Here is a 26111-nt window from a genome sequence, read left to right as displayed (position 1 = left end):
CATAACACCACACTATCCCCAGCGTAGTACTTCAGTGTCCCCAGAGGATGAAGGAGAAAAAGGATTGTATTTACCTACCCCCCCCATGTGAGCAGATTATGCAGCCTTTGTACATGACATAGCTCCTAGACTGGCCTCCAAAACACAGAATAGAAAGAGGGATTTGGGACAAGGCCCCGACAGAACACAAATGAGTTCAATTAAAACACCCTTACAAGTCTGCATTGAATATGCAATTAGTGATTATTGCAACATGGATTGTTTGGTACAAGTGTATTATAGTATATCCAAAAGGAACTCATCCGTGTGATGAGTTAATCATATGACGTGACCTCTCAGGGGAACTATATGGTTGCTAGCTTTACTATGTGTGCCCCATAAGCTACCACTAGGAGCCACTTTCCAGAATACTGCACATGCTCCATAGACTAGATGCATGAATGGAGAGATCACAGCAAGTATTAGATATCTGTTGTGTCCCTTCTATGTGCATTTAATGGTTTTAAATATTTAGAGATTTTTTTGTTTGGGTGGGAGAGTTTACAGGGTTTTTTTTTTTATATATAATTAGGCCCCTATTGAGGAGGCATGGAAGGTGAAAATCTACAAGAAAGTGCATCCATTAGCAACAGTTTATCATTGCTAATGTAATGCCCCATTAAAAAATAAAAGGAGCAAAAAACGAAGTATTGCTGCCATTGCAGTGTCCTCTGCAACTGCTTACACCTCAGGTAACAGTCATAGGACAGCTGTTGCTGTATTGACGCAGGCACAATGTGTCTTTATGGAACTAGGCCCAACCAGTTTGATGCCCTAGCCAAGATTCAAGTTATGCGTCTGGCACTACCCAGCAACACCTATCACCCATAGTATTCCTCATCTAGAGCGTTAGACATGTTGTGCAGGCACTAGCCTTGGCACCCTCACCCCATACATTAAATAGGGACAGTGTATACATTCAGGCCAGGTGCCCCAAACACTACAGCCACTCAGTTACTTCCCCCAGTTGGTCTTTGACACTCTGCAAATAAATCCTGCAAGCAACTTGCAGAAGTAGGTTAGAGCGCGCTGCGCAAAGGCTATTAATTGTGCCATTCGCAGCATTGCTAACCATCCGAATCAGGCCCCACATCTGGAAGTGGTATGGGTCGTAGGGTTGACAGGCAGTAGACACGGATCTAAAGAGGTCGAGATGTCTTAGGATGACATGGGCAGAAGGTCACCACAAGCAATAAGGTTTACTTGAAAGTTATGGTGTGTACACAGTGAGCTGTGACATTAGATTTTGAAATATATATATATATAGTTAAAAAAATATTATAGGTTTTTTATCTTACAATCCCCATGCGTGCTCCCGTGACAGCACAAAGCGAGACACAGATTTGCACTATAGTCACTGCTGCCCTAATGCAGATTGTATGTAAATAGTACAGAGTTAGCAAACATTGCAGAACACTCGAATAGCACGGTAATCTCACCGTGTACACACCATATGCCATGACTGGGTTTTTGCTGACATTGACACCATATTCGGTGCACAGTGCCTCACTACCCTAGGCACACTATTATAATCTATGTCCACTTAGTAAAAGTATAAACCCATTGCATAAGACTATAAAAAGGGGAAACCCTCATGTTGACCATGTCAACCCATAGCCCGTTTACCAATAGTGGTCAACTGCATTCTTCTAGAATCTGATCTGTTTGCTGGGAGTGGTCTCTATAGGAATGATAGTTACATTAAATGGAGTCATTGGAATGCGCTCTTTATACATCACACCTTATAAACATTTAGCTCCTCATTTAACAAACAGTGTTTACCAGGAAAAAAAAAAACGAATAAGACACTATAGATTTTTAAGCTTTTATTTGTACTTAAAATCATAGGATGTTGTGCCAATCTGCTCTTCACAAAAATGAAGCGCCACTGGTACAGTCAGTGCTTGGTGTCATTATAGGCAGCGTTCAAGTGTAACATTCCACTTGCGTGTATAGATCACTTATGGCCGCTGCTCAGTCCAGCCTTCATACATTTCTATCACACTACCCGACCATTTAAGAGAGGACTACTCTCCCCACTCAGAGCACGGCCAAAGACATTTTGAATGAAGAGGCGAAGAGATGGACGATCAGGAAACCAGTTGACTGATGAGTGTCCTGAGCCAAGTAGTGTATAGGGCTTTGCACGCCTAAGTAAAGAAACATGAATAAAATGATATGCACACAGCATAGAACTAGTATTTTAGATAAGTTGTGGGTTCAGTTCTCCCAACAATCCAATTCTCATAGTATACATGGTCTTAAAGTACATTTGTCAAGCTACTGCTTTTAGTAAGTTTCTTGTCAGATAATGGGTATAGTTACATACCTGTATGTGTAAGCTACAGTAGCTACTGCAAATGCAGTTAGGAGTACACCAACCAGGATAGCAATTCCATTAACGGAAGACACTGCACCTATAGTGGAAAAAAAAAAAAAAAAAAAAAAAAAAAAAAAAAAAAGGCAAATGGGAGCAGTGAAAAGTTGACGAGAATCCTACCAGACTCAGGGCTGCATGCAGGATGTGATCCCCATATGTCAGTGATGGCTAACCTTGACACTCCAGCTGTTGAACTACACATCCCAGCATCAGTTTTAGTATGGCCAAATAGTAAAACTGTAGCAGGGCATGCTGGGATGTGTAGTTCAACTACAGCTGGAGTGTCAAGGTTAGCCATATGTGCATGTGTAGTTAAATGTATGTCATCGCCCATACTTCTGTGCCAAAGGCATGTTATGATCAACCAGTCTTATTACACCTACAATATTTTTAGAAAGTGCATAAATGTTTATGCTTCATTTGTTAAACGCTGGATTAGAGTGCATTAGACTTGCCATTCAGTGGTGGAGAAGACCTTACATTTTGTGGGAATCCACTGCTGTAACTCACTAGTAAGTAGTAACACCAACTTCTGGAAATGTTAGAGATTCGTTGGTCATGGCTTTCATTTGTATCGTTCAATTAGTTGTTCAAATGAGTACAGTAAGATTAACTCACCTGCCGACACACTAACTTGTGTACTGGCTACAGCCAAGCTAACATCATTTGCCAAGGACACATTAACACAGAAGACTCCGGAGTCATTGAAAGCTTGCCGCAGTACCAACTGACAGTCAGAGAGCGCTACTGGGGTACAGATGGTCTCCTGTGGATTCTCACAGTCTGCATCAGAGATTACTGTGCACACTTGTCTTGGAACACTAGACAGAGAAACAAACAAATAGCCTGAACATTTACAGTTGAAAACCCCGACATGGTGTAAAGTGAAGTTCTGACATTCAGCAGATTAAGCCAAAAAAAACTGCACCTATTTAGACTCAAGCAAAGCAAGTGCTATTGTATCAGTTGAGGTGCTATTCTCGTTTAAGTTACTGCAGTTGAGGTGCTATTCTCGTTTAAGTTACTGCAGAGCTAATTATTTACACCAGCTCAGATCTACCTCATGGGTGAATTTACCTTTTCCTCTGGGAAGCCTTAAAAACCAATGCCCTAATGAAAGCTTTATAAAAATGTAAGCCACCTGGACCATTGCTCTTACCTCCCTTGGCAAGTAATTGTGAGGTCCACTGTATTCTCAAGTCCCACTGCTACAATTGGCTCCACTTGCACAATTTCAACACTTTCAATTCCAGCTAATGTGTAATTAGAAGGCAAACATTAGTGACCGGCATCTGCTTTATGGGACACCACGCACATGTACATCATACTTACAAACAATGTCAAGGTCAGTAGCAAATGTCCCATATCTATACAGTAGACATCCTACAAGAGGTCCCTCAGGAGCCTGGCGTTTAGCGATCAACAATACTTCTTCTGTTTCTGGTGCAGTTTCATTGGATACAGCCAGATCTACAATGGTCAGACTATTGTTCAGTAACCAATATTTCTAATTCATATGTTGATGCCATGTAATTTTCACTCACCTTGTGTGGGCACAATGCCAGTGGAAGCCACTGCATTCACTGTACTTGCTACAGGGCCTTCAGTTTGTGTTCCAGTTTCTCCTGATTGGCTGGGCACAATGTCTGGTGATGGCACAGCTTCAGGTAGTGTTACAACCACCTCACTTTCAGGAACTTCTGGGGTTGTTGTGGTGCTTTCCTCAATGGGGACAGCTTCTATTGTGGTGCTTTCCTCAATGGGGACAGCTTCTATTGTGGTGCTTTCCTCAATGGGGACAGCTTCTATTGTGGTGCTTTCCTCAATGGGGACAGCTTCTATTGTGGTGCTTTCCTCAATGGGGACAGCTTCTATTGTGGTAACAGCCTCTTCCTCCTCTATCACTTGTGTCCCATCTTCAGGAACAGCAGGTTCTGGTTGCACAGTGGTAGAGTCCACATCATTGTCCAATAGATTAATGGTTGGCAGGAGGTCAGCTGCAGCAGCCATAGAGGTTGTAGGGTTTCCTGGGACTGTCACCGGTGCATCACTGGGAGCCACTGTAGAGTAATAGTTAATACTTTACAAAGTGTTAAAGATCCATTGCATAGGCACTTAGTTATTCTACATCACTAGAGACAGGATTATATGCATTTGCATATGCATTTGCATATTTTGCCCATTCTCACTGGTTTTATTCTACATCACTAGAGACAGGATTATATGCATTTGCATTTGCATATTTTGCCCATTCTCACTGGTTTTATTCTACATCACTAGAGACAGGATTATATGCATTTGCATATGCATTTGCATATTTTGCCCATTCTCACTGGTTATTGCATATTTTACCTAAAATCTTGTGATGGTGCATATTTTAGGCCCCGTCCTCTTACCACCAGCGAGTTACATCAATGCTTTGCCCTGCTGCTGCTGGCCAGGTAGTGGTAGAGTGTGCAGTCTGGGGCAATATGTGCACAGTGTGGGGAACCTTGGATGTACGCTATGTCTGACACTGCTCTAGGCTGCCAATCCATGTTGATAAAAGTCAGTCGGGGCGGATGCCATTACGAAGCTCCTGAACCTTTGCCTGCCCCTGGCCTTGGACTTTGCACCAAGAGACACTCCTGCAGCAGCGGGTGGAATAGTTGTGACATCACGCGGCGCAGAGGAAATGCCATGTCACAGTGAGTATGCGGCGCAGGGAGGAAGTCCACTGCGCCGCCCTCACACGCTATGCTGACATTTGAGCCATCTGCGCTGGAGATGAGGGTCCGTGTAGTTGATGCAAGAAGAACTTTGGACGCTGCAGTCTGCTGTAGCAGCAAGGAAGAAAAAAATAAATCTGTGGGTCTATTTTTGAGGTTTATTTGGAACTAATTGTATGCTGATTTTTAAATAAAGTGAAAAGTGTCTTTTTTTATTATTTAATGTTGCATATTTTAACACTTTTTATGCATATTTTAAGTATTTTTCATGCATATTTGCATGCATATTTCAAGCTTTTTATGTTGCATATAATCCTGTCTCTATACATCACGATTGACCTGCAACAGTGGGTATTGTGTTCAGCATTGCCACTTCACATGGATTTAGCCAATCCATGTTTGGATCGGCAGCTGTTAACTGCCATGTTACAGGCAGCATTTATTAAAAAAAAAAAACAAAAAAAAAAACCAAAGCCATTGTGAGATGTACTAGCCAAATACACAAGATAGTAAAAAAAAATCATGCAATTTTAACTACGCAGCTGGTTATTGTCAAGTGCTACTTCAGTGGCTGAAAGATTAAGGGCCAAACCACCACGCTAACTCACTTTTTGAAGTGTGATACAACAACCAGCTCTAACTGCCATGTCATCATTTACCACTAGGAAGCTTGATACATCTGGCCCTACGACCACACTGAACAGATTAAGGAAGCATTGGGACCAAACATTAAATATGACAACCTGATTAGACAAGACTATTGGCCTCTGAATGCTAACTACCTTTAAGCCACCAGTGACTTGGGAGATCTAGTTTAGTCTACTTACAGTATGGGCTATACCAAGTATTGAGAATAAAGAGATAATGCCAATGGCTGTTTAGCCACAGTGACCTGTAAAGAAGAGTTTAAAACTGAGGCAGAATAATTATCTTGATGTCTGGAATAGACTGCTAAAGGGAGCCCAGAAATTGGATGCAATGCTGTGCCAGCAGTCCGGCTACCTACATTACTCATACCCAAAATACTTTACCCCTAGAACTTTCAGTAAGGTAAAGCTTCAAGCAACAATTAAGTGTTAAGAGAACACAATTACTTACCAGACTCTTGTCCACCATTTGTAGTAGCCACTGCAGCTTCAGTTGTTGACTCTATAGAGATTTCCGTAGTAGCCACCTGCTGAGTTGTACTGCCACATGAAGACATTGGAATAGCAGCTTGTACAGTAACTTTTGCATTGAACCCACCAGGAGACACATAGGTATGAGTGACACCAGTATTTCTAGTTATTAGTATACCACTCTGATCACCAAAATCCCAGGAGAAGGATATGTCAGCGGCTATGAGGTAGTCACTTGGGTCATGAACGGCTACAGAGAAGGACACCGCTCTGTTTTGGATGAAACGCTGGTCATTCTGGTCCAAGTCAAGAACTTGTGTTATGGAAACAGAGATTGGAATTTGATCTGTAGAACAAAGAGGAAAGACTTAAGATACAGAAACGTCAGGTCTGCCATCTGCCTACTTCATTTGAAGTTCCAAGAGAATATTTAAGCCCTATAGTTCAGCCTGCTGTTCTAGCACACTGCAGCCGTTAGACAATTCAACGGTCTGCTCATGAAGTCATTCCATCCTGTCGACTCGGATACAGGTTATTTATAGGCAACCACCCACACACATTTCTATGACCGTAATAAGTCTTCACATGCAGTAAGGTCTAGTTTAAGGCTTGAACTGTAAACAGTCATTTTTTCATTTACATAAAAAAATATATATATTACTATAGCTTGCTTATGTCAAGTGTGCCCCAGTACTTACCAGTTATAGAAAATTGAGAGGAAGTACTGCCAATAGGGATGAACTTCTGTCGTCCACGGTAATGGTAGACAACAACTTCCATTGTGTAGGAGCCAAGGGGGACACCATCTGTCTCTATAGTCAGATTGGAAGATGGTCCATCTACCACCTGCCAATACTTCCCTAGAAGAAAACCGCTTGAAAGTTATTTTGGCATTACAAAAAAAAAAATATATATATATATATATATATATATATATATATATATATATATATATATATATATATATATATATATATATATATATATATATATATATATATATATATATATATATATTTTTTTTTATTTTTTATTTTATGAATGTTTCCACATCAGGATTGGCAATATGAAAAGCTTACCCCATGCTTGCCAGACGTAGACAAACTTGCTGCGTCTCTGCTCAGCCTCTTGCGGGAATGGACGGCCATCTGGAAAGGTGCATTTGGAACCTTCTGTTGACCCATCAGGGTAGACTGGCTCACCAGAGGGCACCCAGGTACCTGCATGTGAGGGAAGCAGGAATATTTATACAGCGTACAATGCTGACTGACATTTGCAGCCAAATCCCAAGTATTGAACTTCATTTAGTTAATTGGTCCCTGCCCAAAAAAAGAATATGCAGCAATTTTGCAGAATTCCATCAGGCTTCATCTCTATGTAGTAGATTGTCCAGGGGCTACACCTTGATGTATGCTGGGCTCCCTGTGCTGCAGTTTGAACATTACATTTAGTGGCAGTTTGAACTGCACCACAGCAGCTGGTCAGATTGGATCTAGTTCAAGCTAGAGGGAAAGTAATGACTGCCAGTAAGATCAGTACTAGTTAGTTTTTGGCTGTAAGTGCATAGTTGCCTACCCTACTGCAGGAGACTCCCTGAAACAGGATATGGTCGATCTAAAGATGGTTGACAGTCAAAAGGTTGACATGGGGTTTTTCATGGTTTAAGCCAACAAGTGGTATTTCATTCCCTTAAAACTGTGTCCATGTCAATAAAAAAAAAAAAAAAGTTGACCTAATGACTGTCGATAATCAGGTTGACCCAATGATCCCATTACAAAATAGCAATCTCCCTCATTTCACAGTTATATTTTTGGGGACAAAAGGAATAAGCAATTTATACATTTATATTGAATCAGCACCAATTTCTAGCACTTTAGCAAGTAGCACTTTAGCAAGTACAGTAACTCTTACTAACTGCTTGGGGGGGGGGGGGGGGAATTCATCTACATTTGTATTTAAGCCATTTTAAAGATATTCCTCTCAGATGTAGCAGTACACACCAACTCCATATAGGGAACTAGACAGGCCCTTTGTGTGGAGCATGACATGTCCCCTCAAAGAGGTGCCTTGCAAAATTCGATTACCAACTTTAATCTCCCTAAAACTAGTTTTCAAAAGTAGGCAAGTTTATGTATTTACAGCAATCTAAAGAACAATGTATAATTTGAACACTTAGATTTCTTGCAGATTGTAACCAAACAAATACCAACCATTGTTAGTGCGGTTTTGGCTCCAAACAATCTGTCCATCAGGCAGCACGGTTTGATTGTGAGGGAAGTTAAGCTGAATGAAGAAAGTTGCCTTGGCACTAGTCAGAGTTGGTGCATCATTCTGCACATTAAAGGTCACTTCTCCTCCTAAGTCAAAAACATGCATAACATTAGTACTTCATAGGTTGAGCTCCTGGGGGCCACACCCATTGCAGGAATGTCTAGAGGGAGACAAACTGGCCTGGGTTTCTCTATGTCCATATCACCAGATAGCACTAAAACACAGTTGACATTGACAGGTTACAAATGCATGGAGACATTTTGTTTTTTGCAACACTAGCATCCACCACACGCAATCCTTAATAAAGCACAAATATACCTCAAAGCTTGCATGGCCCGAGCATTAAAGCTATGGTATACTCTATAGGATTCACTCATAAATTTGGTTTCTGGTTCCATAGAAGTAGTAAAACTAGCTACCCTGTGAATCTTTTAAAGATTCAGTGAGTAATAAGTCGCTGCTAGTTGACATAGTAAATTGGTTGAGCCTGAGGGTCAGCGTGAGATAACTAATGCATTAAAAGCAACCAGGTTCCTACCTTTCCAGCAGTCCCTCTTCTGGGCTTCACTTCCTTTCCAGACAGGATACATCTGGCTGTTCCATGACTTGAATGGTGGGCGTTTGTTAGTGTACGCTTCAGGATTGCTCTGTTGTACCCTTTTCCGGGAATCTATTACAGAGATATTCAGAATTAACATCCAATACTCATGTAGTTAATAATGAGGCCAAAGAATTAAGGCTGGTAAAGTGATAAGCTAAAAGGAGATCATGCACCAGCTCCTAAATGTTTTGATCACAGCTGATTGGCTGGTGCAGTCTTACAACTTACTCAGGCTTAATACATCTGCCCCCATATGTATGAACATAACAGCACCATCAAGTCACATGCTGCAGACTTAAAACACATTGATGCTGGGCATCAGAGCGAGTCTCTCCCTTACAGCCCGCTCCCTCCCTCCTTTCCCCTCCAGTACACTTTTTGGCTTAGTATAGCCCCCAGACTTAGCATGTGATGTACAAGCTGGAGTCGTGCTGAGGGGCTCTAGGCAGTGATGGTCACATGGGCATTCAATCCCTTTTGGAATCCTACATGTGACTCTCAGCTGAGGTGTCTAACCTGAGGCAATCTGGGAACATCAGTGAACATGACTTATTCCAGTCACTTCCGAGGATTTGGCATATTAAGGAAAAAAAAAAAAAAAAACTCATAAGAGGTTACACAGTTTGCAGGTCAGATCTTTGTTTCTCTGCAATACACACACTTCAGACAAAAAAAAAAAAAAAAAAAAACATTTAGCTTTATTTTTTTAACACTTGCCATGCAAATATCCAAGTTAGATATTTACCCCAGTTTGGTAAAGCAGCACAAAAGTCATGTTTAGATCATTTTGGTTGTGATGATTGTTACAGCAGCTTGTTTATGAAGCAGGAGCACTGTTTCAGAACCATGGATAGTTGTGGCTATCCACAAGGCCCGTCTACTGATTACATATAGAGGGCACGATGTATCAAGCTTCAAAAAGTGATAAATTGGAGAGTGATAAAAATCCAGCCAATCGGCTCCTATCTGTCATTTTTCAAACCCAGGATGTAACTAGTCGGTTGGCTGGCTGTTTTCACTCTCCATTTTATCACTTTTTGAAGCTTGATACATCTGGCCCACAGTGAGATGCACTATTTTTCTAGTCAATTAACGAATGGGCATCAAATAGTTTCACATTTGATTCCAATGCATGCTTCCATGTAGCGTAAGTTGAATAGAAACGTAGTCTTGGCAGGTAAGACTATAGTACTCTGTAGATAAATTGAATGCATTTTGCGTACCATTCGATTCCAAGTTGATGGTGATCGAATCGCAAGGGAAAAAACAAATAGCCCCTTGTGTACCCATTAAGTTGGGTACAATTTCTAGGATTAACACTGTAGACTTCATTTTCAGTTAATGAAACTACACTATCTTATGGTACATAAAAAGACAGGACTGGTAGATTAATAATCTACCAGAGCACCATTAATAAGAGTGATGTGTATGTATTGATATCCATAAATATATAAATGACTATTAGGGTGCTTGAAGGGCACAGGCATTGGCAGCAGGAGGAAGCTTCACCTATAGTGATCCTGTATGTAAAGGAAGGATTACTACATGATCAGCCATAAGCAATATTGGCAGTGTTTTCCCTCAGACATGTCTCTGCTCCATACATGCAGTCATTAACTAGTCAAAATTGGGCTGCAGGTAAATATATAACTATATTGAGCACACACTAGATATTACAAGCCTGATCACTCGGTAGGGGCCAAATTTGCAATATCAGTAATCTTGTATTATGGGTGAAGCCATCACTAGTGTTCTTACATCATTGTCGTCAACTTAAAATGTTGAGGACCAGGTGTCTTTATACGGGCAAATACATGTGTTACAGCCATTTAAAGTGAAGATTGCCAAGTATGCAACTTTGGGGAAGCAGGAGAATGTTGGTACTCAGTTTTCAGCTCTCTAAATCTAAAAATCTTCCATGCCAAGACCATTACCGAGTCACAACTGCACATTCACAAAAGCCTCATTAAGGGCCAGATGTATCAAGCTCCATAAGTGATAAAATGGATAGTAATAAACCTGCTCCTACCTGTCATTTTTTAAACCCAGCCTGTAACATGACAGGTAGGAGCTAATTGGCTGGCTGTTTATAACTATCCATTTTGTCACTTTTTTTAATAAAGTATTTTATTGAACAAAAAGTGATAATACAGAGCAAGACATCACATGAGATTGATCGCATACATAAATGTTAACATTTCCAAATCAAAGTTATATGTATTGTACATTATGGTTGTAGAGAATATATAAATATATATATATATATATATATATATATATATATATATATATATATATATATATATATATATATATATATATATATATATATATATATATATGCAAATAAAATATCAATAGGATCATACGGTATCTGTATTCTGTTTAAACTTCATAGTACTATGATATAGTTGATTTTATAATGAGTAACTAACAAGAATAGAAAGAAGAGATAGAACATTATCATGCAATGGGCAGTTTGAGGTAAATCCCGTTTACCAGAGGACAGCGTATTATTAGAATATATAATAGCTGCTGTATTATGTCAATCAGCAATTAACTAATTCCCAGGGTAGCTACCAATGACATAATTCCTTAGTATTGGAATATGGGGCCATTTTAGCACTTTTGAAGCTTGATACATCTGGCCCAAAGGGAGGTATTGACTGTATTGTTAATTGTAAATATTAATGGCCAAGTTTACTTAAGACTCTGAAAATGAAGAGGAGATTTTACACATAGCACCAGTTTCTGTCCGTCCTTTTCTAGGATGAAATCGAATAGTGAAACTATAGACGGATCTGATTTGGTTGTTACGGGTAACGCCACCTCTGCATTTTTAGAATTTATGTAAAAATGACCCTTTAACATCTGAGGGACGGCAGATCGGCAATCCTTCCTACTGCAGCCCCCAGGGGTTTTTATGGGCAGTTACGAAGCTTATGGGCTACAGACACCACAAAATGACTTACTGGGTAAACAGATTCATTGCAGTAGGGACACCTAGATCATCAATTAGGCTTCAGCATCACAAAATGCTTAGTCAGCCAGCTTATAAAGTAGTCATATGAGCTATCCTGGAGTTCCAAACTGTTAATACAGTCCATATTAAATGATAGCCATGCTTGAGTACAGGTGACAATTTGCACCCAAGTCAATAGGATTTAGCCATTTGCACCAAGCCAAGAATATACTTAGATGGGTTATTTTTTGGGTTACAGGAGTACAGGAGTACACACCCCCATACACTAGACCAGGCATTCCCAACCACGGTCCTCAAGGCACACCAACAGTGCAGGTTTTAGTGATATCCAGGCTTCAGTACAGGTGACTTAATTAGTACCTGAGTGATTCTGATTAAACCATCTGTGCTGAAGCCTGGATATCACTAAAACCTGCACTGTTGGTGTGCCTTGAGGACCGTGGTTGGGAAAGCCTGCACTAGACAATGTAAGTGTCATTTGGCCTCTTTCTAATATTGCAGCCATCACTTGCAGGAAAAAAATCCCAAATTGAGCGGTCCCATGTGCATCACACCAGCTGAACAAGCAATCTCTTATGAGCCGGGCAGGCTTGTGGGCATCTTCTACATTATTTAAAAAAAATAAAAGCTTAGAATGATGTTAATCATTTGGGTGTATTGAAATAAAGCACTAGCGTTTAGTATAAAGATGAAGGTAAGTCAGCAGCATAGTAGTGGGGCTGTAGAGAATGCATTAGCTTCATACTCACTATTCTGAGCCTCTGCCCCAACACACAGCAGCCAGAGTACAGTCAGGAAACCGAATGCCTTCATCTTGTCCTCGGATATTTTATGCCTCCCAGCCAGGACTGTAGTGTAGTGTGGAGAGAGTGAAGAAAGTAGGAATAGCTCCTATTAAGAACACCAATCCTCATTAACATAGCCACACCTTCCCAATGGGTCACAGATTATTGCATTCCTTTTGGCATCACAATCCATTCTGTTCACAGTGGACAGTCAGTTTAGACCCCAGGCAAGTTATTCCATGTGATTTTCTTAGTTATCTAGAACTAATTGTAGTTGTGTAAGGAAAGCAACCCAATTATATTAACTGCCAGAGAACCTAGGTATGTTCTTTTGAGGGCTGAGGATCTTGAACACTACATTACAGGATCCACCAATTTCTTGGTGTCCATCACATATAGGTCCTCACATAGTGACCTGTACACCAGGTCATTAGACTCAAGAACATTTCGTGAACAGGCCACAACACCCTATCCCATTTATCCAAACAGAGCCACTGCAAGGACTATTTTTCTTGCGGAAGTTACAGTTTCCTGAAGCTTACATCCCCTCCCCATAGCAAGTCCCGTACTAGACACATCTGGGAGTAGTGATACAGAATGAGTGTTTTTTTCCAGAGCGTAAGGGGGACCTACACATGAACTCCTATCATATAGGCCAGTGACTAAATTGACAAGACACATTAGATGAGTTAGGAACATGGACCTCATGCCTATGTATCTTGCTACTCCATAGTGTCTTACTACCCAGAAAATTAACCACCACATTTACCATTTCATACCTCCCAACATTACCTTCTCCAGGAGGGACAATGCTTTACTCCTGCACTTCACTATTTATGATTGCCATTACCTGTGTTGAACATCTTAACTAGTAAGAAAGGTGCTTCAACACAGGTGATGGCTGGTGAAGTGCAGGAGCAGAGAATTGTGTCCCTCCTGCAAAGGGTCATGTTAGGAGGTATGCATTTCACATTGGAGGGGAATTATCAAAAGGTTGTGCGATAAGATACCAGCCAGCTAGTAAAAGATACAGCCAGCAATAGGTAGAAACAGACTGGCTGCTTATAAGACCCAAGAGCTGTACATAAAGTAAGGAATTTGGCCTAGAAAACCAATGTGACACACCCAAATTAAGACACTCCAAAATAAGAGGCATGGTTACCCCTATGATACAACTCTGAGGTAAGAACAATATCTCAGCACATTAACCCAAAACAGGGCAGAACAATAACCCACATAATACAAGAACTTAAATAAACTAAAGTTCCAATAAACTCAATACACAAAAGCATCCATTAATATAAAACCCAAGTAGAGAGGGACCACTAGCTTACTAAACCCCCAATCACAACCTTACCTGATGCTCTGCTGTTAAACTGCTATCCCCTTATCTCTGGTGCTCATTTATATACCAGCCTCTTCAGTCCAGCCCTTCTTCACCTGTCCATGATCGCCTCATTAGAGGAAACTGTTAATTAAAGACTCTGCTCCTAATTAGTGGTCACATGAGCTTTTGATGCTTCTGGACTGTGACATACTGGCTGTATAATCTGTGTACTACATGCTTTTATCTTTCAGAGTTAAAAAAAAAAACCTTACAAAGGGAACCTGTGTATGGTGACATGTATCCATTATTTTCTTAGAAGTTTATCACATTTTTGAAAGACACAAAAAGGAGACTTCTCATGCATCAGTGTTCTTCTATGAATGACATATCACTGTGACACTATGGAGGATCCTATGCTATATGACAGGGGTTCTCAAACTTGGTCCTCAGGATCCCACACAGTCCACGGTTTCCAGGTCACCCGGCAGGTGCACAGGTGCATTCATTACTCATTGACACAGGGTGTTTTTTTTAATGTAATAATTTTTATTGAACTTTTGTGAACTGTACAGAAAACAAAAGAAACAAAATAAAATAAATAAAACAAACAGATGCTCGAGTATATCGGTTAACCAGGGATAAGTTATGATGGACTGATCTTAAGCCGTGTACACACGGCAGCGATATGGGCTGATATTGCTGGCAATATGGTCGCTGGCGTGATGGGAGTGTGCCCAGGCGATAAATCGCCGGGTGCGCGCTCCCGTTTTCAGCCCTGTTCTAATCGCTGGTCGCAGGAGCTTGCTCCTGCGACCAGCTGATTACCTCTGCGGCACCGCCCGCAGAGGTTCCCATTCATCAGCGACCATCTCTGGTCGCTGATGAAAAAGATAGACTGAGCAATATACTGTATTGCTCAGCAATATATCTCCCCCGTGTGTACGCACCTATATGGTAGAAAATATCAAGGTTTCAATCAGAGTAGACAACATCGGACAGTGGAAAACATAATAAGAAAAAATACTGTGTCTTCAGGTATATCGGAATACAGTTATAAGAGTGGTCAGTGTTGGATCACATATATAAGTTGGTAGAAGGGAAATGATGGAGTTGAAGTAGCGTATTGTGAATCACGCCATCTAGACCAGATAACATTAAATCTATGGGTGGCCTGTCTAGCTAGATATGTAAATTTCTTGTGAGAGATAGGCCCTTATTCTAGTTCATTCTTTCTGACAAAATCCTTCTTAGATGGACAAAACCGTGTGCACTGCAGGGGGGCATATGTTACTTGTGCAGAGAGAATTAGATTTGGGTGGGGTTTTACTTCAAAGTGAGATCTATATTGCAGTGTAAAAATAAAGCAGTCAGTATTTTCTCTGCACAGAAACAAAATAACTCACCTAAATCTAATTCTCTCTGCACATTTAACATCTTCCCCCCTGCAGTGCACATGGTTTTGTTTATCTAAGAAGGATTTTGTCAGAAAGAGTGAACTAGAATAAGGCCCATAGTTTCATTAACCAGTTTAAGCCAGGAGTGTGTGGTGGGAGAATTTTTAGAAAGCCAGGTTCTAGCAATACACACCTTGGCTAGGGTGCATAGATTTATCACATATCGCCTAGCCGATGAGTCTAAAGCCCCGTACACACGAGGGAGATATATTGCTTAGTTTCTCCTTTTCATCAGCGACCAGAGATGGGAACCTCTGCGGCAGATTATAACAGGGCTGAAAATGGGAGTGTGCACCCGGCGATTTATCGATAGGGCACACTCCCATCACTGGCAATATGGTCGCCTGCGACCATATTTCCAGCGATTTCAGCCCCTATCGCCCCCGTTTGTACACAGCTTAAGGAGTCTTCCTCTAGGGTGGCTAATAAGCACACCACAGGTGAAAGGACATCTCTCGGAATGCCTGTATGTGATGTAATATTAATAGCTCCCGACCAGAAAGTGTCTATATGAGAACAAGACCAAAGTAGATGCCAGAAGGAGCCGTCCAATGTACCACATTTAGGGCAAGTCGGGCGGGGATATTACCTAATCGATATAGTTTGTCAGGTGTGTAATAAATATGGTGAAGAATAAAAAACTGGATCTGTTGATACCTAACAGTTAAAGTGGAGTTACGGGGGCTAGTTCCCAAGCATCATTGCATTGACACGTTTAAAAAGATCCACAGATTGTGATGAGGAGACCTGCAAAACAAGCACTGTGTGGGGTCCCGAGGACCGAGTTTGAGAACCTGTGCTATAGGATATCAACATGTATGAAGCACAAATGTATGTAAAAGCAGCTTTGGACCATGGGGGTCATTCTATCCCCAATCCCCATGAAACTGCTGGGCATTCCCATGGGAATGCGGGTGGGGCAGAGGGCTGTCACATGACATCACCGCCGACCCTGTCTTCAGTCGGAAGCCCGCAAATATAAGCCAGTCTCCACTTACTTATATTTAAGAGCCCTGGAGAAATCATTAGATGGTTGGCAACCATCAAATGATTTCTCCACCAGCGGGCACATGTGGGGAGTTGTGTCTTCTGTACACATTGCGGCCGGGGGGGGGAATTTGCCAGGACTCGGTAAGCTGCCTTATAGGAAAGGACACTGGAAGATTGACTGCATGGGTGACTAGCACAAGAATTTGATTATTTAAAGCAGCATCTGATATGTTATTAGCGCAACAATCCATTTTGTTATGCTATAAGGGAGTGATGTCCCTTTATGTTTTGGTTGCTGCTTGGCTAACCAGCTCGGAACAAGGCGCCCTTTCTAGATAGCCTAGTTATCTTCCTCAGGGGCGCTGCGAGGGCGGAGCACTAGCTCCGGGGGCCGAAAGTTCACAGGGTGCCGGAAACTCTGCCACCCACACGCTCCCCCAGCCCTAACTCCTGCACTGCCCGGCCGTGGCTCACAATATCAGCTGTGTGAGCCATGGCCCTCGCAATGCTGTACAGGAAATCACGCTACTACAGCTGGCGGGCACTTCCTGGTGCTGCGAGCCTGCAACAGCAGTACAGCATCCAGGTAGTGTGACTTGGTATAGCCGGCGCCACATTCCTGGCGCCGCCGCTGGAGAAGACACCGATTGGTGGCGTGTCAGTGTGGCCTTGGAGTCCACAATCGTGCACTGCACACTGCCATTAAGACCCGACCTGTGCAACAATCCAGAGGGTTACCGGAGCCTCCCACCACTGAGATGCTGGGTCTGATAGAGGTGGTAGTGTCCCGGGTTGGGGGGTGCAGGTTTGGTGCTGTCTGTGAGAGGGGGAGGGGGTGCTGTGTGTGTATAAGAACTAGAGAGAAGGGGGTGCTGTGTGTTTGTATGTGACAGAGGAGGTGTCAGTCAATATTTACAGCCTTTGTGTAAACACAGGAGTATCATAAAGCCATGACACGTGGAGCATGCTCATGTCAAGGCGCCCCCCATATATACAAAAACACAAGACACACATTGTCTCCCACAGGGATAAAGACACACAATCAGCGGTGTAGCTAGGTGCCGCGGTGCCCGGAGCAAGGGCATGCCCCCCCCCCCAATTTGTAGTAGATGGGGCTCTTGCGTGGCAAAAAGGAGACGCGGCCTAGCATTACACCACACACCGTAATGCCCATTGCACATAAAGCCACATGCTGTAATGCCAATTACACATAAGGTCACACATGATGCCCATTACATACTATATAACAAACGGTAATGCCTAGTACACATCTGACACATAAGTGCCACTTACCTACATGCTCATTGCTAGGAACTTCATGCTCGATGCTAGGGGCGTCATGCTCGATGCCAAGGAGCTTCATGCTCGATGCCAAGGGGTACTAAAATTGCTCGTTACCAAGGGGGGCTAAAGTTGCTCGTTGCCAAGGGGGACTAAAATTGTTCATTGCCAAGGTTGGCTAAAGTTGCTCGTTGCCAAGGGGGACTAAAATTGCTTGTTGCCAAGGGGGACTAAAATTGCTCATTGCCAAGGTTGGCTAAAGTTGCTTGTTGCCAAGGGGGACTAAAATTGCTCGTTGCCAAGGGGGACTAAAGTTGCTCGTTGCCAAGGGGGACTAAAATTGCTCGTTGCCTAGGGGGACTAAAATTGCTCGTTGCCTAGGGGGGCTAAAGTTGCTCGATGCCAAGGAGCTTCATGCTCGATGCCAAGGGGTACTAAAATTGCTCGTTGCCAAGGGGGGCTAAAGTTGCTCGTTGCCAAGGGGTACTAAAATTGCTCGTTGCCAAGGGGGGCTAAAGTTGCTCGTTGCCAAGGGGGACTAAAATTGTTCATTGCCAAGGTTGGCTAAAGTTGCTCGTTGCCAAGGGGGACTAAAATTGCTCATTGCCAAGGTTGGCTAAAGTTGCTTGTTGCCAAGGTTGGCTAAAGTTGCTTGTTGCCAAGGAGGACTAAAATTGCTCGTTGCCAAGGGGGACTAAAGTTGCTCGTTGCCAAGGGGGACTAAAATTGCTCGTTGCCTAGGGGGACTAAAATTGCTCGTTGCCTAGGGGGGCTAAAGTTGCTCGTTGCCAAGGGGGACTAAAATTGCTCGTTGCCAAGGGGGACTAAAATTGCTCATTGCCAAGGGGGGCTAAAGTTGCTCATTGCCAAGGGGGACTAATATTGCTAGTTGCCTAGGGGAACTAAAATTGCTCGTTGCCAAGGTTGGCTAAAGTTGCTTGTTGCCAGGGGGACTAAAATTGCTTGTTGCCAAGGGGGACTAAAGATGCTCATTGCCAAGGGGGACTAAAATTGCTCGTTGCCTAGGGGGACTAAAATTGCTCGTTGCCAAGGGGGCTAAAGTTGCTCGTTGCCAAGGGGGACTAAAATTGCTCGTTGCCTAGGGGGATTAATATTGCTCATTGCCAAAGGGGGACTAATATTGTTTCCAAGGTGGACTTGTTGCCAAGGGGGACTAATATTGTTGCCAAGGGGGACTTGTTGCCAAGGGGGACTGAAATTGCTAGCAGGGAGGGAGGGTGGGAGCGATAGTGCAGAGCAGGGACAGAGGGTGGGAGGGAGTAGTGTGGAACAGGGGGGGGGGAGGGAGGGAGTAGTGTGGAACAGGGGGGGAGGGGGGAGTAGTAGTGTGGAGTGAGGGTGGGAGGGAGTAGTGTGGAACAGGGAGGGAGTAGTGTGGAGCCCCCCCCCCAGCTGTCAGGGGAAGTGTGCGTTGGCACCCCTGCCCGCTCCCAGCTCCCCGCTGTACCTGGAAGACGAGCACTGTGTGCTGCTATTTAAAATTCACATCTCCTGATGGACCACACTAGCCAATAGGCGCTCGCAGTCCAGCAGCCACCAGTTGATTGGCGCCTATTGGCTAGCGGTCCAGCGGGAGACGTGAATTTTAAATAGCACCAAGTCTCCCGTACACAGCGGGGAGCCGGGAGCTAGTGGGGGAGATGGAATGGGCGCCACCACGGCAGACGAGAGTGCAGGGGAGCGGGCGAGCTGGCGGTGCCGGCACGGCTCCGGCACCATGATAGCTTCCAGCGACCGGAGCTGGTGCTCCACCGGCACCACCCTCGCTACGCCTCTGATGGCAATCATACATTAAGAGGAAAGTCCAGAAGCAGAGCATTTTGTCCCTCCTGGCATGTATGTTGGGAGGTATGCACTCATGCTGAACCTGCTGTCAGCACAGCACATGCTGTAGAAGTGTGTGCTGCTGTTGCTACCTGGGAGGGACAGAGGGGGGAAGGGAGGGGTCGGACCAGGGCCCCTGCGGGGCCCCTCCAGCAAGCCTGGGTAATTAGTACCCGCTCCCCCCCCTCTCGGCTGCCCTGGTAATAGGGTACCAACTTTCAATTCGCACCAGTTTTAGCCGGGTTGGGATCATTTGGTCTACAGCATGATGGTCGACAGTCATTAGTTCGACACCATTAGGTCGTCATGGGAAAAGGTCGACATGGTTCTAGGTCGAAAGGTCATTAGTTCGACAGGCTGTTAGTTCGACACTGTCTAGGTCGACAGTGAAAAGGTCGACATGGGGTTTTTCAGTTTTTTTTACCTGAATGTCAACACAGTCGACATGGACACAGTTTAAAGTGCACCGCATCCCCGCTGCGCTCGCGATGCATCGGGCACACTATTTTATTCTCCCACCAAGCCCTAGTGGATGGTAGGGCATGAAATATTGCCTGTCAGCACATGTCGACCTTTTGACTGTCGACCTAGACAGTGTCGAACTAATGACCTGTCGACCTAATGGTGTCGACCTAATGACTGTCTACCATCATGCTGTAGACCAAATGACCGCATCCCTTTAGCCTGGCGAGTTTGACAGAACTTTGCGGAAATCAGTGTATGGTTCTGTTAAAAAAAAAGTGTAAGTAAAAATAACCATGCCTGGTTCCCCAAATATGGTGGAAAAAAATGATATGGCTCCCCTATATTTAAGAAACCAGCACCAGGCTCTTGGACCGGTCCTGTTTCCAAAAATTTGGGGGACAAAAAACATAGGGGTCCCCCGTATTTTGGATCCTGCGCATATCAGACCGAGAAATTTAAGGGCATACCACTGAACGGGTTAAAGGCCTATAAAAGTCCATTAAATTAAATACATTTTCACTTTACAAAACTTTTGCGACTAGCATAAGCATAAACTTTAGCCTGTCTGTTGTACGGGCCTTAAGGGGGTATGCAATCTGGGACCACGGCTGTCGATCCCCGCCAGTGGTGGCTCTTACAAGTATAGAGGAGGGCGGCTGCCACAATTCGGGCCCACCCCCTCCACTGCTGTCCACGTCCAGCCATGCTCCCGGCTCCTCCCATCCACCGACGTGCTCCCCGGCTGCACGTGCTCCCGATTCCCCTGCGCAGGGCCAGCGCATGCGCAGTATTTCAAACATACTGCGCGTGCACTGGCCCAAGCCTCCGGGGGCTGCCTTTGCAGCCCCTGGAGGCTTGATCAGGTCCCCGGGTTCCAGCCCATGCGCAGAATGGTCCGCGGTCCTGCGCAGAACCCGTTTTTGGGGCTGCTGCGCATTTGCGCAGAGAGAGGCATCCCGGAGGGAGGGAACACCTCCCAATGGGATGCCTTGAGTGACTGGCAGGTCGGACTTCCAATAGGAAGTCACAGTGAAGCCAGAACAGTCTCACAGACTGCATCTGGCTTCACTTTCGGCAGAGAGAGTGGCGGATTTTACCTGGGGTGCTGCAGTCCTGCAGCCCATAGGTAAAAACCGCCACTGATCCCTGCCGATAGCGATGATCCTGGCCTGTTTGTGGTCAGATCGAGCGCATAACGACAGACGGGATTCAATGACCCGCCTGCCGATGGGCGCAAAGGGGGCATGGCCGCAAAAACAGACGTGGATCGTCGATCTGCGGCCTGGATCACGACAATCCACGGCCGTTATCGGCAGAATGGGCCCGACAGCTTCTGAAGTCGGGCCGGTTCTGAAGTGATCCTGCATCAATGCGGTCATTAATGACAGCATTGAATAGGGAGCCGCCGTTATTTCCCAAATCGGAAATAGTGGCGGCACATTGCATACCACTCTATGACTAGTACATTATAATAATCCATACTTTTGAACTGTATAACATTTCTTAATAGCATGAGTGCAATGAATGATCTATTAGCAAGATCAATATATATTCCTTTCGAAGTTTAAATATGGACCTTAGATAGCAGTAATTACAGTTCAGTGTAGTGTAGTGTAGAATGGTACCCTTTAAATATGGTGTCTGTCACTTTTTTTTGTATTATAAGGTATTTCTTACGTTATACCCAATTAGAGTCCCCACAAGATGGTGAATGGGCTACAGGCTGCCCATTGCCTGGTGTGGGTAGTCCCTGCTGGTTACCGGGTGCTACCCTGACGCTCTGATGACTGAGGACATTTTCATTGTAGAAAGCGGGACACCTGCTTGGTCGAAAGGGGGCATGGCCTATGCTATAGGAGGTGTGGCCTCACAGGGATACTGCGGCGGCAGGCCACACCACATTTTCAGCAGCACTGTGTAAGCTGCTGGCCATGACCCCAGTTCATCTGCCTCTTTATATTATATGTATGCATTTGCTTTCAAAGTCCAACATTATTCATGCACATTTATTTCTTTAGATCAGTGGTTCCCAACCTGGGGTACTAGTACCCCTGGGGGTACTCTGCAGACCAGTTGGGGGTACTTGAAAATAATATTGGTAATGGCGGAAGATGAAAAAAAGTATTTTGATGGCAGAAGAAGAAGGCCCATTGCTATGGAGAAGAACCATGTTGTGTCACTTATGGTTCTGTCTTCAGCGTCTTTGTGCTTTTGCCTGACCAGCAATCCAATGGGAGCTACCCATGCTGCCCTCAGACATCATCAATACACAACCAGCGGCCAGACACGGAAGGGCAAGATTCCTGTCCGCTACTTCTTAATATAAGGACATGCATAAGGATACGCATACCGCTCACTTCCACTCATAAGCACTGTCTATATTTTAAATTGAGAGGAGGGGGTACTCATCAATGAAAAGCCTAATCAAGGGGTACAGGAGAGAAAAAAGGTTGGGAACCACTGCTTTAGATCTATTGAGCAGATAATCAAACACAGCCCATAGTTACATTGTCATAAAAAAAAAAATTCTAATATTATTATATTGTTCTTTAGATTTGCATGCACGGGTCGTCTATTCCGCGCTCTGCGAATGACCTGCCCACTTATTGGGATTACCAAAAGAACCACTTACCTCAAAATCTTGGACGTCACAGGATCAAATTAATTCAGAGGGACTCACAAAAAGAACGATTTATTTGGAAAAACATAATACATTCATGTTTAATATTTTGTAAGTGTGTACACCTTTCACATTATTTACACTTTTTGCACCACTAGAGCACGTTAATTCCACACCCTTTTTTTATTATTTAGCTATAGATCTAGTCAGATCTATTTAGGCATCAACCCATCTTAAGGCAGCACTGCGACCAGAATTACCCACACTATCCCTCCTTTTTTTTAAGAACGACCTGCCCTGCCTGCTCGTAGCGCTTAGCGTTCTTTTGTAAAAGTGACAGGCCAGCAGGATGCAGCAGCCAGGACTGAGAATGAGAGAAGTCCGCACCTGAAAGCAGGATGTGGAGCAGGCTCATGCAGAAGAGGGTTGTGTGGATTTGGTGGGGGGCCCCAGAAATATCATTGCACAGGGCCCCAAGATTTCTGTTGCTAGCCCTGTCTGTACCTGTCAACCGCTGGGAAGATGATACTTTGACCATGCTGCCGGAGGCGTCAGACTGCGGGAGCTCCAGCTGTGCGCAGGGATGGCCATCGACTCTATTGCCATTGATGGTTGCTATTGATGGCAATAGTGAAAACGACCATTGGTGGCAGCAAACTATGTAATGTATGACCATCAATAGAGTTAACTATTTTAAACAGTCAAACCTTTTGGGCCAATCAGAATCTGTGGGGTGGGGCTTTATTGTGTCAGGGGTGGAGCTATGCTCCATGTCCCAGCTGGTTAAGAAATTTAATAGGAAATCCCCTTTTGGGTCCTACTGGGGGAAAAGTGCAATATAATATCATTATTATTATTTAGCCTTGCCCCCACTCCTGCAGATGCATACCTCCCAACTGTCCCGCTAACCGCGGGAACGTCCCGGTTTTTGGTGACGTTCCCGTGTCCCGCCCGGGGCCGCCATTGTCTGACGGTGGAGGGGTGGGGGGCAGCAGTTGGGAGTCCCCCCCAGGCTAAAGAGAATTCACGTCTATTCAGCGATGCAGATTAGCAAAAATTGGGGCGTGGTCTTAGGACGCGCCATCCCACACGACCATACCCCCTTTTTGTAGGTCATGCCCCTTTTCGGGGTGCGCGCACGGGTGTGTCCTGCACCTGCAACTTCAATAGTTGGGCAGTATGCAGATGGCAAGAGTGGAAAGGTCGGTGGATTAGCAGTTTACAATCCTGGGTAGTAAGGTGCGTTTTGGGCTTGCTATACGATGCAATGTGCTATAGCGGCGTGCGTTTTGAATTAGATGCGATGAGATGCAATGTGATGTGCATGGGAGCAACAGCTGGGGGGGTCAGCGATTTGTCGAGGCAGCGCAACAACTGCTTCGCAGCTTATCGAGCAGACCAGAATGAGGGCCTTGGTCATGGCTATGATATTAGTCCAGATTTCTCCCACATTGCATCGCAAGGCCATAATGCACTGTGGGGTAGATGTATGAAGCATTGATAACGGAGAAGTCATAAAGTGCCCGGTACTGTCCCTTTTTAAGCCCAGCCTGTAAACTTAATAGTCAGGAGCTGATCACTGCTTCATACATCTACCCGTGTGTATGGGCACCTGAAATCCCACCCAGAATAGCATTGCATATGCGATCCAGTAGTAAATGGGCACCATGGTGTGCTATAACATCCAGCCATTGATGTTGGCCTGTGGTCAGTGTGCTGGATGAGTGTAGAAAAGGAATGTATGAAAAGTTACGAGAGGACTGTACTGCACATACAGTATTTGGCTGATCTAAATATTAGTGATGGGTAGTTCGTGAATGATTAGATCAAAATGAACTAATCTTCAAAGTGAACTAAATCGTTCAGATCACTGCTCTGGCAAAGATTAGTTCATTTAGTTCACCAGGAAGTAAAGCAAGTGGGAGGTGTAACACAGACAGACAGAGCCCAGCAGCTCCATAAGGCTCATTTACTGGATCTTTACTTCCTGAATCTAAAGTTAAAAGTACAACAAAGCCCAGCAAATACAGATCTAATAAAATAAAAATATGCACTGCCTAGCCAAAGATGTGTGGTGTGTCTGAGAGTGAGAATGTGTGCTCATGCTGCTCACCTTTCTGTGATACTATCATTATATGATTAGTTCAGATGTCCAAACACTTGCTGCTGCTTCTGGTACTGGGTCCTGAGCATACTGCTGTGATAAATCCTCTACTAGGTGCTTCTGCAGCAGCCATGTTATCAGCTCTCATGCAATACACAGGAGGCAGTACATGGTAGCTGCCAAAGATGGCAGTGCTGAGCTCAGACATGGTCTGGACTCTGCGGATCCAAATGAACTACATTGTCCTGATGACTCATGAGTCCTGCAAATAGTTCAGTAGTTCAATTAGTTCACTGATCATACAGATCCCTGAACTAATCTCTGACTATACACCATAATGAGACTGTACAGTACCTGTGAGCTACCATGTGTGGCACTGCTGTGCTCAGGCACATGTATTGTGTGTATGCAGCAACATACACAGTGCTGGCTGCTGCATGTTATACAGTTTACTGCAGTAGCTCTGTTTACTCCACATTACAGTCAGAGATGGATATGTATGAACCTTCATGATACATACAGAGGAGCAGTTGCCCCTAGCAACCAATCAGCAACTGGTTACTTTGCAAAGTCTTTACTTTATCTCTCTCCAAGGTCAGTTACATTGGGGCAAGGAGACATGTTTTTTTTCTAATTACTGTATTTTAAAAGCAGAAAAAATTGACTTATTAAATTACTCTGAATTTGGGTATTTTACTTGCATAATATGGAATATTATGGAAGGTAAAATAATAACCACAATGGGATTAATATTGCAGAGCTAAACAATAAACATGTCACTAGAAGGGTGCTGTATAACTTATTGCTTTTCTAAACTAGAAAATAATCTGATTTATTAAACATACAGTATATGATCATTCTAACAAGACTATAACTCCTACAATGAGCTAGTATTACAATGCCTGCTCTGTGTGTCATAATCTAGTCTAGTTCATCTGGATCCATGCACTCCTCTCAGTCTCTGAGTCAGTGCTGGAATAATGAACTAAATGAACTAGATGAACTAATCTTCTGATCTAATCTTTTGGGTGAACTAGATCATAATGAACTAGTCACCAAAACGAACTAGATTTCCCATCACTACTAAATATAAACCTTGTAGTAGAAACTTGATAAGTGCCTTATTACACGTGACCCTCC

The 26111-nt window shown here is 43.8% G+C and overlaps 1 protein-coding gene across 2 annotated transcripts; it reads right to left on the bottom strand.

Moving 5' to 3' along the window:
* Positions 1–1850: 1850 nt before the first annotated feature.
* On the bottom strand, positions 1851–25014 carry PMEL (premelanosome protein). Of its 2 annotated transcripts, none has more exons than XM_083169187.1 (13): positions 24981–25014; positions 12850–12948; positions 9055–9186; positions 8456–8602; positions 7325–7465; positions 6944–7105; positions 6226–6591; positions 3964–4479; positions 3752–3889; positions 3579–3672; positions 3038–3240; positions 2369–2456; positions 1851–2189 (listed from the first exon to the last, which is right to left on the bottom strand). In XM_083169187.1, the coding sequence occupies exons 1-13, from the start codon at positions 24997–24999 to the stop codon at positions 2039–2041; spliced, it is 2256 nt and encodes a 751-aa protein (XP_083025313.1). In that variant the 5' UTR covers positions 25000–25014; the 3' UTR covers positions 1851–2038. The 2 variants fall into 2 exon arrangements, with proteins under 2 accessions (XP_083025313.1, XP_083025314.1); XM_083169188.1 differs by lacking the exon at positions 24981–25014 and adding an exon at positions 14243–14313.
* Positions 25015–26111: the final 1097 nt, after the last annotated feature.

The sequence above is a fragment of the Crinia signifera genome, chromosome 2, assembly GCF_055691185.1.
Source record: "Crinia signifera chromosome 2, ASM5569118v1, whole genome shotgun sequence".
NCBI lineage: Eukaryota > Metazoa > Chordata > Amphibia > Anura > Myobatrachidae > Crinia > Crinia signifera.
This window is presented reverse-complemented; position numbering and strand designations above follow the sequence as displayed.

Excerpts from the sequence above, each read along its gene's own strand:
- PMEL (XM_083169187.1), bottom strand. Across the intron at positions 8,603-9,054 it reads GAAGAGGGACTGCTGGAAAG|GAGGAGAAGTGACCTTTAAT; the intron begins GTAGGAACCTGG and ends TTTTTGACTTAG. Across the intron at positions 2,190-2,368 it reads ACTGTAGCTTACACATACAG|GCGTGCAAAGCCCTATACAC; the intron begins GTATGTAACTAT and ends TTCTTTACTTAG.